This window comes from Muntiacus reevesi, chromosome 20 (assembly GCF_963930625.1).
Source record: "Muntiacus reevesi chromosome 20, mMunRee1.1, whole genome shotgun sequence".
NCBI classification, from domain to species: Eukaryota; Metazoa; Chordata; class Mammalia; order Artiodactyla; family Cervidae; genus Muntiacus; species Muntiacus reevesi.
This window is the reverse complement of record NC_089268.1, coordinates 30,147,958-30,166,413: the sequence shown is the minus strand read 5'-3', so window position 1 is coordinate 30,166,413 and position 18,456 is coordinate 30,147,958. Positions and strand designations below refer to the sequence as shown.

The 18,456-nt window shown below is 39.0% G+C and overlaps 2 protein-coding genes and 2 pseudogenes across 2 annotated transcripts; all 4 read left to right on the top strand.

The window, feature by feature from the left end:
• The first annotated feature begins 1,562 nt into the window (after positions 1–1,562).
• Positions 1,563–3,643, top strand: LOC136151207 (tyrosyl-DNA phosphodiesterase 1 pseudogene; annotated as a pseudogene).
• A 2,249-nt stretch (positions 3,644–5,892) lies between these two features.
• LOC136151802 (olfactory receptor 12D1-like) lies at positions 5,893–6,807 on the top strand. The gene has a single exon (XM_065913229.1). The coding sequence runs from the start codon at positions 5,893–5,895 to the stop codon at positions 6,805–6,807; it is 915 nt and encodes a 304-aa protein (XP_065769301.1).
• Positions 6,808–12,306: 5,499 nt separating this feature from the next.
• LOC136151206 (olfactory receptor 12D1-like) lies at positions 12,307–13,230 on the top strand. The gene has a single exon (XM_065912154.1). It carries the CDS (start codon positions 12,307–12,309, stop codon positions 13,228–13,230), a length of 924 nt encoding a protein of 307 aa, XP_065768226.1.
• Positions 13,231–13,362: 132 nt separating this feature from the next.
• LOC136151205 (olfactory receptor 1F1-like) lies at positions 13,363–17,106 on the top strand (annotated as a pseudogene).
• Positions 17,107–18,456: the final 1,350 nt, after the last annotated feature.

The following is an 18,456-nucleotide window of genomic DNA, read 5'->3' as shown; positions in this document are numbered from 1 at the left end:
GTTGTGTCCGACTCTTTGTGACCCCATGGACTGTAGCCCATCAGGCTCCTCTTGTCCATGGAATTCTCCAGGCAAGAATAATGGAATGAGTTGCATTCCCTTCTCCAGAGAATCTTTCTGACCCAAGGATCGAATCTGGGTTTCCTGCATTTGCAGGCAGATTCTTTGCAGTCTGAGCCACTAGGGAAGCACATTTCAGGTTGTGGTGGTTTAGTTACTAAGTCATGTGGGACTGTTGCAACTCCATGGACTGTAGCCCTCCAGGCTCCTCTGTCTATGGTATTCTCCAGGCAAGAATACTGGAATTGGTTGCCATTTCCTTCTCTTATATATATTTTTATATATATTGGAATATCATATATATTTAATATATATAATTAAGTATATTAGCCAAAAATAGTTTACTTAAGAGTGGATTGGATGAGCTGTTCTTTAAAGTTGACTTATAACACTAGTAGTATTGAAACTTAGTCATCTGTTCTCATCATTACCACCATTTTGACCATCATTTCCATGGCTATCACTGGTTTAATAATGAAGATCCTCACCATCAGCTTTACTATAGTCTGTATCATCTTTTTGTCATTAGCATCACCTTACAAATTACGATCTTCAGTTCTTTCCCCATCAATACTGCCAGTGCCATCACCATGAATAAGAGAGTGGAAACTGGTTCTATGCATTTTTTTCACTTTAAATGCTTCATTTTTCAGAATCTTCTATTTCTTTGTGTTTCTGTGCTATGTTGATAATTGTGGGAAGTATCATAATGGCATGGTGGATACGTTTTATAAAAATGTCTTCATAAATTTGAGAATATAATAAATATTTACATTTGGAATACATGATTACATAGTTTATATAATATAATAGATACACAAAGTCTAACACTTTCTTTAAATTATTCCAGAAAAAAAGAAATGCTAGATATTTGGCACAATATTGGCAAAATGTTGATGTCAAAGCAGGATGATAGCTACAGGAGAGTTTTTACACCACTGTGTATTTTTCTGAATGTTTAAAATTTTCTACATTAAACATTAAAATGAAAAAGTAAAGTGCATTCAGCTTTAAATATTTTTTAAAATATCAATGTCTTTAGACACAGCAATCAATCCATAAAGAATGTATCAAGGTAAATTCTGAATATAAATATATTTTTATAGGAAAATAATTGAATATAACTAAAAATTCCCAATGATAAATGTTTATTTATTTGGAATACTCCATACCAGAATACTGGAGTGAGTAGCCTTTCCCTTCTCCAGGGTATCTCCCCAATCCAGGGATCAAACTCAGGTCTCTTGCATTGCAGGAGGATTCTTTACCAGCTGAGGACACTGATTTAAGAAAGCATTACCATATCGGAGCTCGGGAGACGGAGCGGGGTCCCGGGCGGACGCGCGCTCGGGGACTTTGGGCACTAAACCTGTGGAGGCCGCGGCGGGAGCACTGCGCCTCCTCTCATCCCGGCCCGGTGCGCGGGAAGCCCGAGTCCGGCGCGTCCTCACGGGCTAGCGGGCTTGGAGGCGGGTCCGGAGGGCAGCGGAGAGCCCAGAAGCATGGCGTCCCAGGAGGGCAATTATGGGAAGTGGACGATATCCAGTGTGATGAAAGTGAGGAGGAGAAGCCACAGCTGGACAAGCCATCTGCCTCTCTCCTCCCCCACGCCAGGCAGGGGGCCACCGGGCAGCCGAAGTACACCTGCTCCGAGGCTCAGAAAGCCACCCACAGGAGGAAGCTGGAGCCCGTGAAATTCAGCACCACAGACTCAGTTTCAGAAGCTTCACCTTGCAAAAGACAGAAGAGTGGTTCCCAGGAGGACCTGGGCTGGTATCTGTCCAGCAGTGAGGATGAACTGCTCGAGAGCTGCAGCAGGAGCAGGCGAAGGCCTCGAGGGTCAAAGAGGAGAAAGGCCCCCCTTCTCCCAGGGACCGTGCGGCCCGGGGAGCTGGGCCTCACAGCCCCCCCACCAGCCGTGGGCTCCCGGAGGAGGAAGATGAGCAGGAAACGTCAGGGGAAGGCCAGGATGTCTGGGACTTGCTGGATGAAGGGAACCCCTTCCAGTTCTACCTCACGAGAGTCGGGAGCCCTCCACATCAAGGATATTTTAACTCCTCTCTTTGGGACACTTGTTTCTTCAGCTCAGTTTAACTACTGCTTTGACGTGGACTGGCTCGTAAGACAGTATCCACCAGAGTTCAGGAAGAAGCCAGTCCTGCTTGTGCATGGCGACAAACGGGAAGCAAAGTCTCACCTCATTGCCGAGGCGAAGCCTTACGGGAATGTCACCCTCTGCCAGGCAAAGTTGGATATTGCATTTGGAACACACCACACGAAAATGATGCTGCTGCTGTATGAGGAAGGCCTCCGGGTTGTCATACACACCTCCAACCTCATCCGCGAGGACTGGCACCAGAAGACGCAGGGAATATGGTTGAGCCCCTTGTACCCTCGAATCGTCCACGGGACCCATAGATCCGGAGAATCGGCCACACTCTTCAAAGCTGACCTCATCAGCTACCTGGCAGCTTATAACGCCGCCCCTCTCAAGGAGTGGATAGACACCATCCAGGAGCACGACCTCTCAAAAACAAATGTTTACCTCATTGCCTCAACCCCGGGACGCTTTCAAGGAAATCAGAAAGATAATTGGGGACATTTCAGGTTTAGGAAGCTTCTAAAAAAGCACGCCTCACCCATACCTAAAGCAGAGTCTTGGCCAGTCATAGGCCAGTTCTCCATCATTGGCTCCATGGGGGCAAACGAATCAAAATGGTTGTGTTCTGAGTTTAAAGAGAGCTTGGTGACCCTGGGCAGGGAGAGCAGGACCCTCGGAAGTGCTGTTCCTCTCCATCTGATCTATCCTTCAGTGGAAAATGTGTGGACCAGCTTAGAAGGATATCCAGCTGGGGGCTCTCTTCCCTATAGCATCCAGACGGCGGAGAAACAGAATTGGCTTCATTCCTATTTTCACAAGTGGTCAGCTGACACCTCAGGCCGCAGCAATGCCATGCCACATATTAAGAGGTACATGAGAGCCTCTCCAGACTTCAGTCAGATCGCTTGGTTCCTTGTTACAAGCGCCAACCTGTCCAAGGCTGCCTGGGGCGCGCTGGAGAAGAACGGCACCCAGCTGATGATCCGCTCCTATGAGCTCAGTGTCCTCTTCCTGCCGTCAGCATTTGGCCTGGACAGTTTCAAAGTGAAACAGAAATTCTTCTCCGGGAGCAGCCAGGAACCCACAGCCTCCTTCCCTGTGCCGTACGATCTGCCTCCAGAACTGTACGGGGACAGAGATCGACCATGGGTTTGGAACATCCCTTATGTCAAAGCGCCTGATACACACGGGAACATGTGGGTTCCCTCCTGAGAGAGGAAAGCTCTGTGAAGCTGACATGTGAGGCCTGAGCCCCAAACACTGGATGTCCTTGTTTGTAACGGGTGTTCACTTCCCTTAATGTTTTATCTGCCCCCCTGCAAAACTCTGCAAAGGTCAGTCTTTCAGACGTGAATGTTGGTTATCCTTTCAATGGTCACTGTTGATATTCTCACTTGAAAAAAAAATTGTATATTTTCTTAACTCCCTTTTCTATGCCTTGGAATAAAAGCTATTAAACTTCCCCATATTAAAAGAATATAGATAGATTAAAAAAAAAATTTTTTTTTAAGCATTACCATATCAAACAGCAATGCAAAAACCGCAGTTACTTTTGCACCAAAGATACAGCCGGGCGTCGCCAATGGCCCAGCAGGTAACGAACCTGCCTGCAATGCAGGAAACGCAGGTTTGAGCCCTAGGTCGGGAAGACCCCTGGAGGAGGGCATGACAACCCACTCCAGTATTCTTGCTGGGAAAATCCCAGGGACAGAGGAGACTGCTGGGTCCAATGGGGCCTGAAGGGTCAGATGTGACTTGAGCAACTGAACACAAAGGATATAGCAAGAAATGAAGATACTTTGGAGAGACCAACCTCATTCTCCTAGAGAGAAATATGAACTTTGGAGATCCCAAAATTAAAGAAAGTATTTTAATGTTATTACTATGAAGAGTCAGATTTAGAAAAAACAAAAGCAATACTGCTTCTCCCTCTTCCTTTTTTTGTTTGTTTTTCATAGACACAGTAATAAATTAATAGAATATTTAAAAGATAATTATCTTTCTGTATGGATCCATGGGATATGACTGGCCCTCAAACCTTAAATATCATTGCCCAATTTCCTAGCAATTTATACAGTTTTTCCAGGGAAGTCCCCAAGACAAGAAAGTATATCCCTCTGTCCCAGGAAATGAAAGGTAATTTAAGAATTCCTGAGGCTCTTGAAACTGTACTGTCTGTGGTTCTGAAACTGAGAAGGGAACATAATAAGGAAAGAAAATAGGACCAATGAAAAAAAATAGAACTCAAGATGGGAATTCTCCAAGGAGAATTTCCTTATATTAGAGGTATAGAAAGGTAACTTGTTTATTCTTTCAAAAATCCTCCCAAACCCCAGGGACACTCTCTCACAGGGTTTGTATATCTAAAGACCTGTGGATCATAAAAGACAGGCAGAATTTTAGAAAAAAGAGGTTTCAGAAGATGAAGATCTTATACTATAATTCCAATATAAACTATCACATCAAATACTTTTCTACTCTATTTTTTCAATATTTTTTCTGCTATTTACTTTTTAGGAATGTCAACCTGAGAAACCTTCTTAGCTGTGAATTTGAACAGTCAATCAGGTAGGAGAATAAACCAGGAGACAGGCTGGAGAGTTACCAATATTCTCCGTCTTCCTACCTATATTAAATTTACATGCCAAGGATTTAGAGTTGAATTCCTATCTTATGATGGATATTGTGTTTGTGGATTTGAAGACTTTTTACTAGCTACATTTTTATTGCCATATTTCTAGATATTTTTCAAAATAAATATATAGTTGATAAATATTCAGGATGCAGTGAAATAAATATTTAGTACAGAAAGTCTGATTACTATTTTCTTTAAACGTTAGGAAAAAGTTTTTTACCCCAAGTGAATTTTTGATACAATTTTGTTTTGTGAATAGAGAACCAAAAACAATGCTTGGCATGTGTGTATCATAAGCAGGAATGATAAGATTTAACCATATACAATATATATATGGCTATCAAGGAAAGTTACTATTAATTCTATAAAGCCAGCCTTCAACAAACATGTATTAACATTAAATGATTTCTCAAAATTCTCACTACATTTAAGGTGATAATCTCATGGGATTTCTAGAAATGTTCCCTACTAAATTCACTTTTTTATTCTAGTCTCATCATGTCTTTGTCTTCTCCTTTCATGGATTTCCCAAATACTGAATGATTCCTTTTAATAGCTAGCACGCTAAAGTTTGCATCTCCTTGCAAAGTTCTTTATAGCTCTTATTATTCCCTCACTGTCAATTTTTCTTAGGCTAAAAACACTTCAAATGACTTTGTACTAAGTCAAGAGACAGTAGTGTGGTGGAGGGCTGAATAATTTACCCTCAGTTAGATTGTAGGATGATAAAAGACAAGTCTTTATCAGAAAAGATGGTAGGCTGACAATTTGCTCTAAATCCTTGGGGAAAGAAAAAAAAGAATTTTCTTTTGAAAAGATGTATATATATATATATATATATATATATATATATTTGAAAAGATATATCAAATAAAAAGCAAAAGTGTTTGAATAACAGTCCATAAATGGCATGTAATGTTAATATTTAATAATCTAGTAGTCCAAATATTGTACAATCTGTGATGCTGAGACTATTTAAAACACCACTGCTCTCCCTCAAAACATTATTATCTAGATAGGAAAATCCTCAGCTACAGGACACTGGTTCCCATCAGAGATAGCATTCTATATGTTATTTTATCTTTTCTTTCAAGTGATGCTGAATCAAACCTCAGTCACTGAATTTCTCCTCCTGGGAGTGACAGACATCCAGGTACTGCAGCCTGTTCTCTTTGTGGTTTTCCTTGCCATTTACATTGTCAGCTTGGCTGGAAATGGTGCCATCCTGATGGTTGTCACCTCTGATCCAAGACTCCATTCTCCTATGTATTTTTTCCTGGGAAACCTGTCATGTCTAGATATCTGCTACTCCACAGTGACTCTGCCAAAGATGCTGGAGAACTTCCTCTCTATACACAAAGCAATTTCTTTCTTGGGATGCATAAGTCAGCTTCATTTCTTCCACTTCCTGGGCAGCACAGAGTCCATGTTGCTGGCTGTGATGGGCTTTGACCGCTTTGTGGCTATCTGCAAACCACTTCATTATACCCTTATAATGAATCATCAGGTCTGTTTGCAGATGGCTGTCACTGTCTGGATCTTTGGTTTTTTCCATGCCCTGCTGCACTCAGTGATGACCTCTCGCTTAAACTTCTGTGGTTCCAACCATATTAATCACTTCTTCTGTGATGTTAAGCCATTGCTGGAGTTGGCCTGTGGGAACACCGAGCTCAATGAGTGGCTGCTCAATACTGTCACAGGCGCCATTGCCATGGGCTCATTCTTTCTAACATTCCTGTCCTATTTCTATATTATTATCTATCTGTTCTTCAAGACCCATTCTTGCAGCATGCTTCATAAAGCACTGTCTACTTGTGTCTCCCACTTCATGGTAGTTGTTCTTTTCTTCGTCCCGGTTGTTTTTGTTTACATTCATCCTGCCACAAGTAGCTCCATGGACCAGGATCAGATCATTGCCATTATGTACAGTGTGGTCACTCCCATACTAAATCCACTGATCTATACTTTGAGGAACAAGGAAGTAAAGGGGGCCTTGAGGAGGAGGATGTGAAGGAGGCTCTGACTTGAAGATATCTGAAGAATTCTTCTGAGGCATAAATGAACAGGTAATGAGAGACTGGAGATAGTGAGTTTATACTGCCTCTGAAATTGTTTACTCTTTGTAAAACAGAGTACTTGTGTGCTAAGTTGCCTCGTTCGTGTCTGACTCTCTGGGACCCTTGGACTGTAGCTTATCAGGCTTCTTTGTCCATGGGATTCTCCAGGCAAGAATACTGGAGTCGGTTGCCACTTCCTCCTCCAGGGACCGAATCCATGTCTTTTATGTCTCCTGCATTGGCAGGCAGGTTCTTTACCACTAGTCCCACCTGAGAACCCTATAAAATGGAGGGAATAGTATAAAGAAAAAATAAGTAAGAAAGCCCAGTAAGTTGTGTTAAACAGTGCATTCCTAGGTAATACAAGGGAAATTTGAACAAAAGTACACTATTCATGGAATCTTAAGTTGAATTTATTTGGGAGACATTGGTTGATGCAACTGATCTGTTATGTTTGTGCTCTTAAATAAAATCAGGTACAGAAATTTGCCTCAGTTACTCATATACTGTATAGCTGGAAAGTACTTAAGTCAGTTTATCTGTGTGTTTCCGGCAACATATTATAATGTTATATTATGCTGTTATATTTTAAGGATTTGAATTTAGGATCATGGGCTCAAATGGAAAAATAAATGTTAACTCACACATGAGTGAAAGGAAATTTTTAATCAGTATGTCATGATTTCTTTTTCTCTAAGCAGGGAGGCAAGTAATTAAAACAAATATTGCTGTTAGTTCTAGTTAAAAGAGGTAAAGTAACCAATGGTTTATCTAAAGAGTTTTGTGACCTCTGACTGCAAAGATGTTTTATAGGTCAACTGAGAACCTGTCAAAGATTACTGTAAAATGTTGTTAAAAGTATAGTCAGCTTGAAAAAAAATCTCAGGAATACATTCCTAGCTCTTAGCATGTTGTTTTCCCTTCGATTTTTGGTCAAGAATATTGAGTTTCAAAACTTTCCTTATCATTTGTTTTGTTTTTTGATTTCTATACTTATTTTCACAGATTGTAATGTGATATAATATGATGTAATTCCAGTGAAATATAAAGAATTCATCAAAAATTTGTCTTGCATAAAGCAGAGATACAGACACATTAGACTGTAAAAGGATATTTTGAGGTCATGGACGGACTGCTCAAATTTTTTACATTCACTTTTGTAAATCCAAGAAATTTGGTTCTAACCTTACTCACATGGTTCTTCCATCTTCCAACTCTCCCTTGTTTAGTCTCTTGATTCCAATTTTGTTTATAAAAGAATGTGTGTGGGAGAAGGCATCTTACATCCTGCACTATCTCAGACAGAATTTCTACTGAACAGAATTTTTGACATAATCCAAGCTTCATAGAGGCTGTAGACTGTAGAGGAACACATAGTTACCTATTGCTTTATGACTCGCTGCCTTCCTAAAAATACCTATTTAAATAAACTGCATTATTCAGTGATTCACAAATGGGAAAAAGTACAACAGAAAAGCACTGACTCTATTTAATGTTTCAGGTCTCAACTGAGATGACTTTACCAACAGATGAATGAAATGATTTGTTAAACTTCAGTGTATTTGTATGACAAATGTTCTCAGAACAATAAAAATAAAAGACACATATAATGTGTTATACCTGTATGTCAATCTCTTCGAGCCATTCTTATAAAAGGAGACAGAGTGGTGACTAGACATAAATTGTGAGTTTTAAGTAATCTTTCTGATTTTATGCCCAAATCAGTGTTAGACTTCTCTTTATTATATTATTCCTCAGCCCTATCTATAGGAAATTTTCTCAAGAAAAAATTTCTCCAAGTTTTTCTCTAATGAGTAACTCTGGGAACTGATTTCTAAGGCCAAAATAATTTCTTCCTCAAAAGCCTTCTTGTCACAAGAGAGATAAAGATTGATAATGCTCAGCTTCTAAACTACATTATTCTTACCTGGTCTCATCAGTGTATTCCAAGGCCCTGGCTTCTTTGGTCTTTCCCATCTACTCACCAATATCATTGGATGGAATGGATAATTCTAAAGTCATTGTTTGTAGAGATTGGGGTAGCCAGAGGCAAGTGCTGAAGATGTCATTTGGTAAATGGAGTAATGGGATCAGCTTTCAAAGTGGACTATAGAGAGTTCAAGTTCTGCACTTGGTGGACTGCATAAGGTTGCAAGTCTATTTGATTTGTGGGTCTATTTCCAATGCAGTATGTAAATCAAGCCAGCTGAAAGAAAATATCTTAATGATAAAGACAGCTACTGTAGAACTGTCTAAATGGAAGTCAAATATACAAGCCAGAGTTAGGAAAATAAGTTGAAATTAAAAGTAGAGGAGATGCACAAAAGTGGATAATAGAAGGAAGAGTAGTAACCACCAAGGAGACTGTGAAGCAGTGAACATGGTGGCTCTCCTGATGCAGTTTTTTAATTGGAGTATAATTGCTCTACAATGCTGTGTTAGATTCTGCTGTAGAGCAACATGAATCAGCTATCTGTGTACACTTCTCTTTGCAAAATTTGTTTCAGATGCCGATGGCATGGATCCTGACGGCATGGGCATTAGTAACAGAGGGTAGGGACAGTGAACCTGGTAAGCTGCTGATGAAATTAATAATTAAGAACTTATGAATGTGATGAATATAGTATGAACTTCGGCAAAGCAACAAAAATGAAACACAATTGAAAGGTGGACCAAGTACATTGCATTTGTAATGGTAATTAGATAGCTTGGATAGATGTTGAATTGCATATAGATATTCCTTGGATGAAGCAGATAGAATACTACTACTAAGGTAGAGAGCAAGAAGTGAACACACATTGGAGATATCAGCCTCATTCTCCTAGGGAGAAGTGTGAGGTCTGGGATCCCAAAATAAAAGAAAATATTTGAGTGTTAATACCAACAGGAGGAGAGTCCAGGTGGTCCAGTGGTTAAGAATCTGCCTGCCAATGCAGGGGACACAGGTTTCATACTGGTCTGGGAAGATTTTATATGCTGCTGAGTAGCTAATCCCATGCGCCACAACTCTTGATCCCAAACTCTAGAGCCTGCAAACCAAAGCTACTTAAGCCCCCACCCTCTAGAGTCCATGCTCTGCAACCCGAGAAGCCACCACAATGAGAAGCCCGTGCATCACAATTAGGAAGTAGCCTGGGCTCACCACAGCTGGAGAAAGGCCATGCACAGCAGTGAAGACTCAGTCCTGCCAAAAATAAACAAATATAATTTTTTAAAAAACACCAACAGTAAAAAAAAAAAAAAAAAAAAAAAAAAAAAAAAAACCACCAACAGTGAAGTGTCAGACTCAGAAGGAACAAAAGGAATATGCTTCTCCTCATTCCTCTTTTTTGTATTCCATAGAACCACAGTAATAAATGAGTAGAATACCTAAACAGTAATCATCTTTCTGTACAGATCAATAGGATGTGACTGGCGCTCATTCCTTAACTGTCATTGCCCAATTTCCTTCCATTTTATATCGAATTCTCCCAGAGCAGTCCCCAAGATGAGAAAGTGTGTCCATACCTCAGTCCCAGGAAGTGAAAGATAATTTTAGAGAGTGCAATACTATGTGAAGTAAGTCAGAGAAGGAGAAATATCATGTGACATCCTTTATATGTGGACTCTCAAAGGAAATGATACAAATGAACTTACTTGTGGGACAGAAAAAGACTCACAAACTTAGAAAATGAACTTACAGGTGCCAGGGGAAGGGATAGTTAGGGACTTTGGCATGGTCGTGTACACACTGCTATGTTGAAAATATATAACCAACAAGAACCTACTGTATAGCACATGGAACGCTCTCAGTGTTATGTGCTGGCCAGGATGCAAGGGGAATTTGGAATTGCAGAATGGATACATTTACATGTATGACCTGAGTCCCTTCACTCTTCATGTGAAACCACCACACGATTGTTAATTGGCTATACTCCATTGAAAAATAGAAAGTTTAAAGTTTGGGGAAAAAAAGGAAAAAATAGGTCATTGAGACCTGTACTGTCTGTGATTCTTAAACTAAGAAAGAAGTACAGTAAGGAAAGAAAATTGGAACGATGGGGAAAAAAAAATGGAACTCAAGATAGGAGTTCCCCAAGGAGAATTCTCTCATACTGCAGGTATAGAAAGATCCTCCCAAACCCCAGGGACATTCTCTCTCAGGTTTGTCTGAAGACCTGCAGAACATAAAAGACAGGCAGAATTTCAGAAAGAAAAGCTTTTGGAAAATGAAGAGCGTATACTTAATCCCAATATAAGCTGTCACTTCAAATATATTTTTTATCTTTATGTTTCATAATGTTTTTCTATTATTTACTTTACAGGAGTGTCAACCTTGTAAACTTTCTCAGCGGTGAAATTTGAACACTCAAACAGGTATGAGAATGAACCAGGAGACAAGCTAGGAGTTGCACTTATTGTCTATCTTCTTACTAGTATTAAAGTTGAATGCCCAGGATTTAGGGCTAGTTTCCTATCTTATGATGGACTCCCCACTGTGTTTGTGGATTATAAAGGCTCATTACTGCATATATTTTTATTGCCGCACTCTAAGTATTCTCCAGAGTAAATATGTGATCTTTAAATATTCAGGATGCAGTGAAATAAATCATTTGGTACATAAAGTCTGATTACTATTATCTTCAGATATTATCAAACGGTTCTCTTCCCCAAGGATTTTTGAAACAATTCTTTTTGAGGGTAGAGAACCAAAAATGATGTTTGGCATATCATGTGTCTCTTAAGCAGGAGTGATAAAGTTTAATAATATACAAAACATACATGGTTATCAAGGAAAGCTACTCTGAATACCTGGAAGCCAGCCTTCAATAAAGGTGAAATAAAGGTTAGATAATTACTCCAAATTTTCTCTAGCTATAAGGGTGAGAATCCCATGGGATTGCTAGAAATGTTCCCTACCGAATTCACTTTTTAATTCTAGTCACATCAAATTTTTTTCTTCTCCTTTCAAGGATTTCCCAAGCTTAAAATGTTTCCTTTTTATAGAAAGCATTCCACAGTTTGTATCTCTATTTCGACTTCCTTAGAGCTCTTAATGTTCTCTCATTATTGATTTCTCTTAAATAAATCAAATGAGTTCTTATTTGGTTAAGAAAAAGCAGTGTAGTGGAATATTTAAAAATTTACTCTCTGTTTGATCGTAGGATGATAAAACACAAGTGTTATTAGAGAAGATGGTAGGCTGGCAACATGCTCTGAATCCCTGGAAGAAAGAAAAATATTGATAAATCTAATTTTTAAAAGTGTTTGAGTAACGGTCCACAAACACCATGTAACTTTAATACTTAATAATCTAGTGGTCCAAATATTGTACAACCTGTGATACTGGGACTATTTAAATAGCAATGCTCTCTCAAAATATTATTCTCTGGGCGAGAAAATTCTCAGCAGGAGGAATCCGGTTCCCATCAGAGATAGCATTCCATACCTTACTTGGTCTTTTCTTTCAAGTGATGCTGAATCGAACATCAGTCACTGAATTTCTCCTCCTGCCAGTGACAGACATCCAAGTACTGCAGCCTGTTCTCTTTGTGGTTTTCCTTGCAATTTACATTGTCAATGTGGCTGGGAATGCAGCCATCCTCATGGTTGTCTACTCTGATCCAAGACTCCATTCTCCTATGTATTTTTTCCTGGGAAACCTGTCATGTCTAGATATCTGCTTCTCCACAGTGACTCTGCCAAAGATGCTGGAGAACTTCCTCTCTACACACAAAGCAATTTCTTTCTTGGGATGCATTAGCCAGCTTCATTTCTTCCACTTCATGGGCAGCACAGAGGCCATGTTGCTGACCGTGATGGGCTTTGACCGCTTTGTGGCTATCTGCAAACCACTTCATTATACTCTTATAATGAATCATCGGGTCTGTATCCAGATGGCTGTCACTGTCTGGATCTTTGGTTTTTTCCATGCCCTGCTGCACTCAGTGATGACCTCTCGCTTAAACTTCTGTGGTTCCAACCATATTCATCACTTCTTCTGTGATGTTAAGCCATTGCTGGAGTTGGCCTGTGGGAACATTGAGCTCAATGAGTGGCTGCTCAATACTGTCACAGGCACCATTGCCATGAGTTCATGCTTTCTAACATTCCTGTCCTATTTCTATATTATTATCTATCTGTTCTTCAAGGCCCGTTCTTGCAGCATGCTTCGTAAAGCACTGTCTACTTGTGCCTCACACTTCTTGGTAGTTCTTTTCTACATCCCTGGTGTGTTTGTTTACATTCATCCAGCCTCAAGTAGCTCCATGGACCAGGATCAGATCAATGCTATTATGTACAATGTGGTCACTCCTGTGCTAAATCCACTGATCTATACTTTGAGGAACAAGGAAGTAAAGGGGGCCTTGAAGAGGATGATTTCAAGGAGTCAATGACTTGAAGAAGTCTAGAGAACTCTTCTCAGGCATAAATCAACAGGCAATGAGAAACTGGAGATATGGAATTATACTGCTTGTCAGAGTGTTTACTATCTGTGAAACAAAAGGCACTGTATAAAAGAATAATAAATGGAAAAGTCCAGTAAGTCACGTTAAACAATGCATTCCTACATAATATAAGGAAAACTTGAATAAATGGGACATTTATTTTGGATATATAAATGTCCATTGAATTTTATTGTTGAATTTGTTTTGGAGATATCAGTTGATAAAAATGATTTGTTATCTATTTTTTGTGTTCTTGAATAAAATCAGATACAGAAATTTGCCTCAATTACCCATACATTGCATAGTTGGATAGTACTTAAGTATGTTTACCTATGTGTTCCCTGAAAGTTAACATATCATAATGTGAATAATAAAATTGTACTGTTTCAAGGACTTCTCTGGTGGCCCAGTGGTTAAGACCCCAAGTTTCCAGTGCAGAAGGTACAGGTTCAGTCCCTAGTCAGGAAACTAAGATCCCACATGTTGCATGGCACTGCCACAAAATAAAATAATTTTTAAAAATTATTACACTTTAAATTAAACTGTTTTCTTAAACTGCTACACTTTAAGGACTTTAATTTAGGGTCATGGACTCCACAAGGAAGTAAATGTAAACTCACATATGAGTTAAAGGACATTTTTAAACAGTATGTCATGATTTCTTTTGCTCTAAGCAGAGAGGCAAGTAATTAAAATAAACAGTAGTCTGAGCTCTAATTAATACAGATAGTGTAACTAATGGTTTATCTAAAAAGTATTGTTAACTCTGACTCCAAAGATATTTAATAATTCAATTGAATAACCTGCCATAGATTACTGTAAAATATTGTTTGAAGTGGGGTCAGATTGAAAAAAATCTCAGGAATATCTTTCTAGTTCATGATTATGTTATTTTCCCCTCAATTTCTGGTCCTGGAAAATTGAGTTTCAAAATTCTTCCTTTTTATTTAGTTTTTTGATTTCTGTACTTATTTTCACAGACTGTAACATAATATATTATGATGTAATATCAATGAAGTATGCTGCTGCTGCTTAGTCACTTCACTCTGTGTGACCCCATAGACAGTAGCCCTCCATCCCTAGGATTCTCCAGGCAAGAACACTGGAGTGGGTTGCCATTTCCTTCTCCAATGCATGAAAGTGAAAAGGGAAAGTAAAGCTGCTCAGTCGTGTCCAACTCTTAGTGACCCCAAGGACTGCAGACCACCAGGCTTCCCCGTCCGTGGGATTTGCCTCCTCCGATGAAATATGAAGAATTCATAAAAAGTTTTTGTCTTGTTTTTCTTATCTGTCACCAAACTTATACCAAGGGAAAACTATTAAATAGTAATTCCAGAAGGATTTTTGGAGCTAATTGACAAGAATTACTATGTTCCTCACTTTCAAAGTTCCTAGAAATGCCACTGGGCCTGAAACCATGGTGGGGGCCAGCACTTAAAACTATTTAGAGATACAGAATGCTGTGGCAGTTCAGTGGTGAAGAGTCTGCCCTTTCACTCTCGAGGGTCCGGGTTCAATCCCTGGTTGGGAAACTAAGATACCACAAGCCAGGCAGCACAGCCAATAAATTAATACATTAAATAGAGATACCGGCAAATAAGACTGTAAAAGAATATTTTGAGCTGATAGACAGACTATTCAAATTGTTTACATTCACTTTTGTAAATCCAAAGAATTTGGTTCTGACCTTACTCGCATGTTTCTTCTGTCTTTCAACTCTACCTTCTTTGGCCTCTTAATTTCAGTTTTGTTTATAAAAGAATGATGTGGGGAGAAGATATCTTGTACTCTGAACTGTCTCAGAATTGCTGTGGAACAAAATTGTTGACATAATCCAACCTACATGGAGGCTGTAAACTGTAGAGGAACACATGATTACCTATAGCTGCATGATACACTGTCACCCTGAACACAGAAGGTTAAACACATATTTAATTAAGCTGCATTATTTTGTGATCCAGAAATTGGGGAGAGTACAGCAGGGAAGCACTGACTCTGTTTAATGATGTTACAGGTCTCAACTGAGATGACTTGATTTAGAGGTGTATGAAAATAATTTGATCAACTATGATATATTTTCATGACAGAAATTCTCAGAACAATAAAAATAAAAAGATGTTTCAAGAGAACAGCATCAAAACATGTATATTATCTATGGTGAAACAGATCACCAGCCCAGGTTGGATGCATGAGACAAGTGCTCGGACCTGGTGCACTGGGAAGACCCAGAGGGATCGGGAGGAGAGGGAGGTGGGAGGGGGGATCGGGATAGGGAATACATGTAAATCCATGGCTGATTCATGTCAATGTATGACAAAACCCACTACAATATTGTAAAGTAATTAGCTTCCAACTAATAAAAATAAATGAAAAAAAAAAGGACATATATAACAGTTTATGCCTGTTTGTCAGTCTCTGTCAACTATTCTTACTTAAGGAGACAGGGCAGTAATGAGGCAGAAATTGTGACATTTTAAGTAATCTTTCTAATTTTATTTCCAAATCAATATTCGGTTTCTGCTTAATTGTTGATTTTATTCCTCAACCCTATCTATAGGAAATTTTCTCAAGAAAAAATTTCTCCAGGTTTTTCTCTAATGAATACCTGTGGGAACAATTGAGATCTAGTTTCTTAGCAAGTTTGATAACTTTTATCTTTTTTAAATTGAATTATAGTTTATTAATAATATTATCCTACTATCAAGTGTACAGCATAGTCATTCATTATTTTTACAGATCATGCACCATTAAAAGTTATTAGAGGATAATGGCTATAATTCTTTGTGCCACACAATGTATCCTTGTTGCTTATCTCTTTTCGTTATTAATGGATAAGCAACAAGGATACATTGTGTAGCACAGAGAATTATATTTTATATTACCATGCCTCTTTCTATTTATTTCTATTTATTTATTTATTTTCTTTAGGCTTCGCTCACAGCTCAGTTGGTAAAGAATGACCCTGCAGTGCAGGAGACCCGGGTTCAATCTCTGGGTTGGGAAGATGTCCTGGAGAAGGGAAAGGCTACCCACTCCCATATGCTGGCCTGGAGAATTCCATGGACTGTATAGTACATGGGGTCACAAAGAGTTGGACACAACTGAGCAAATTTCACTTTTATTTTTTTTTAAGTTTTATTTTTATTGGAGTATAGCCGATTAACAATGTTACATAGGTTTCAGGTAGATAGCAAAAGGACTCAGCCACACATATATTGGTATTCATTCTCCCCCAAACTCTCCTCCCATTCAGGCTACCACATAATACTGAGCAGAGATCCATGTGGTAGACATCAATCTCTCTCTCTTTCTGGCCCAATTATATTTCTTTGCAGTTTTTGCTAATATGGACAACCCACTATTGACTATCATGGCTATCAACTGCTATGCTACCATCTGCCGTCCTCTGCACTATCCACTCCTGATGACTCCTTGCAGATGTGGGCTGCTGGTGGGTGGGTCTTGGGGAGTGGTCCACTGTGACTCTCTGATCCAAACCTTGATGCTAACCTATCATTCAATACCTATCTAGAGATGCCTCACTTTTTTTTGTTTTAAACCTCTCTTAAGACTTTCCTACTCTGATGCCCATCTCAATGAGGACCTGATGATGGTTCTGACAGGACTCAGGAATCAGCCCTCTCTTCTGCATCATAAGCTCTTATGCCCATATATTCCTTGCTGTAGCTTGAGTTCCATCAGCACAGGGGAGAAAGAAAGCCCTGGCCACATGCCGCTCCCACCTCTCCATGGTCATCCTCTTATATAGGTGTCTTTGACACCTACCTGAATTCCCCGTCAACTTTTCATGCCACTGGGGAGTAGAAGAAATGAAGCTGGCTTATGCATCTGAAGAAAGAAATTGCTTTGTGAGTAGAGAGGGAGTCTTCCAGCAATTTTGGCATCCCTTTAAAGATGTAGAGAGTGTCAAGGAAGGACAGAAATACAAACATGTGGAATCAGAACAATAATGTAAACAATGAGCCCACAATAATTATTTATTTATATTATATCCATGGCATACTATAACAAGCAATTATTGTGATGAATATATAATGAATTGCATTGCAACAAAAATGATCTGTGATAGATGGACAAAGTACATGGCATTTACAACAATAATTAGAATGCGTGGATCCATGTCAGATTGCATATAGGTATTCTTTGGATGAAGCAGAAAGAATATTGTTACCTAAAGGGTACAACAATAAGTGAAGATACACATTGGAGAGACCAGCCTCATTCTCCTAGAGATAAATGTGAGCTTTTGGGATCCCAAAATTAAAGAAAATATTTAAATGTTACTACCAACGGTGAAGAGTCAGATTTAGAAGGCACAGAAGCAATACTACTTCTCCCTCTTCCTCTTTTGTGTTTTCCATAGAATCACAGTAATCAATGAGTATAATAATTTAATGATAATCAATTTTCTGTATGGATCAATGGGATATGACTGGCCCTCATTCCTTAACTGCCATTGCCCAATTTCCTAGCATTTTATACAAAGGTTTTCCAGGGAAGTCCCCAAGATGAGAAAGTATATCCCTCTGTCCCAGGAAATGAAAGGTAATTTAAGAATTCCTGAGGCACTTGAAACTGTACTGTCTGTGGTTCTGAAACTGAGAAGGGAACATAATAAGGAAAGAAAATAGGACTAATGAAAAAAATGGAACTCAAGATAGGAATTCTCCAAGGAGAATTTTCTTATATTACAGGTATATAAAGGTAACTTGTTTATTCTTTCAATAATCCTCCCAAACCCCAGGGACACTCTCTCACAGGGTTTGTATATCTAAAGATCTGTGGATCATAAAAGACAGGCAAAATTTTAGAAAAAAAGACGTTTCAGAAGATGAACATCTTATATTTTAATTCCAGTATAAGCTATCACGTCAAATACTCTTCTGCTCTATTTTTTCAAAATTTTTCTGCTATTTACTTTTCAGGAATGTCAACCTGAGAAGCCTTCTAAGCTGTGAATTTGAACAGTCAATCAGGTAGGAGAATAAACCAGGAGACAGGCTGGAGAGTTACCCATATTCTCCGTCTTCTTACCTGTATTAAATTTACATGCCAAGGATTTAGAGTTGAATTCCTATCTTATGATGGATATTGTATTTGTGGATTTTGAGAACTTTTTACTAGCTATATTTTTATTGCCATATTTCTATGTAT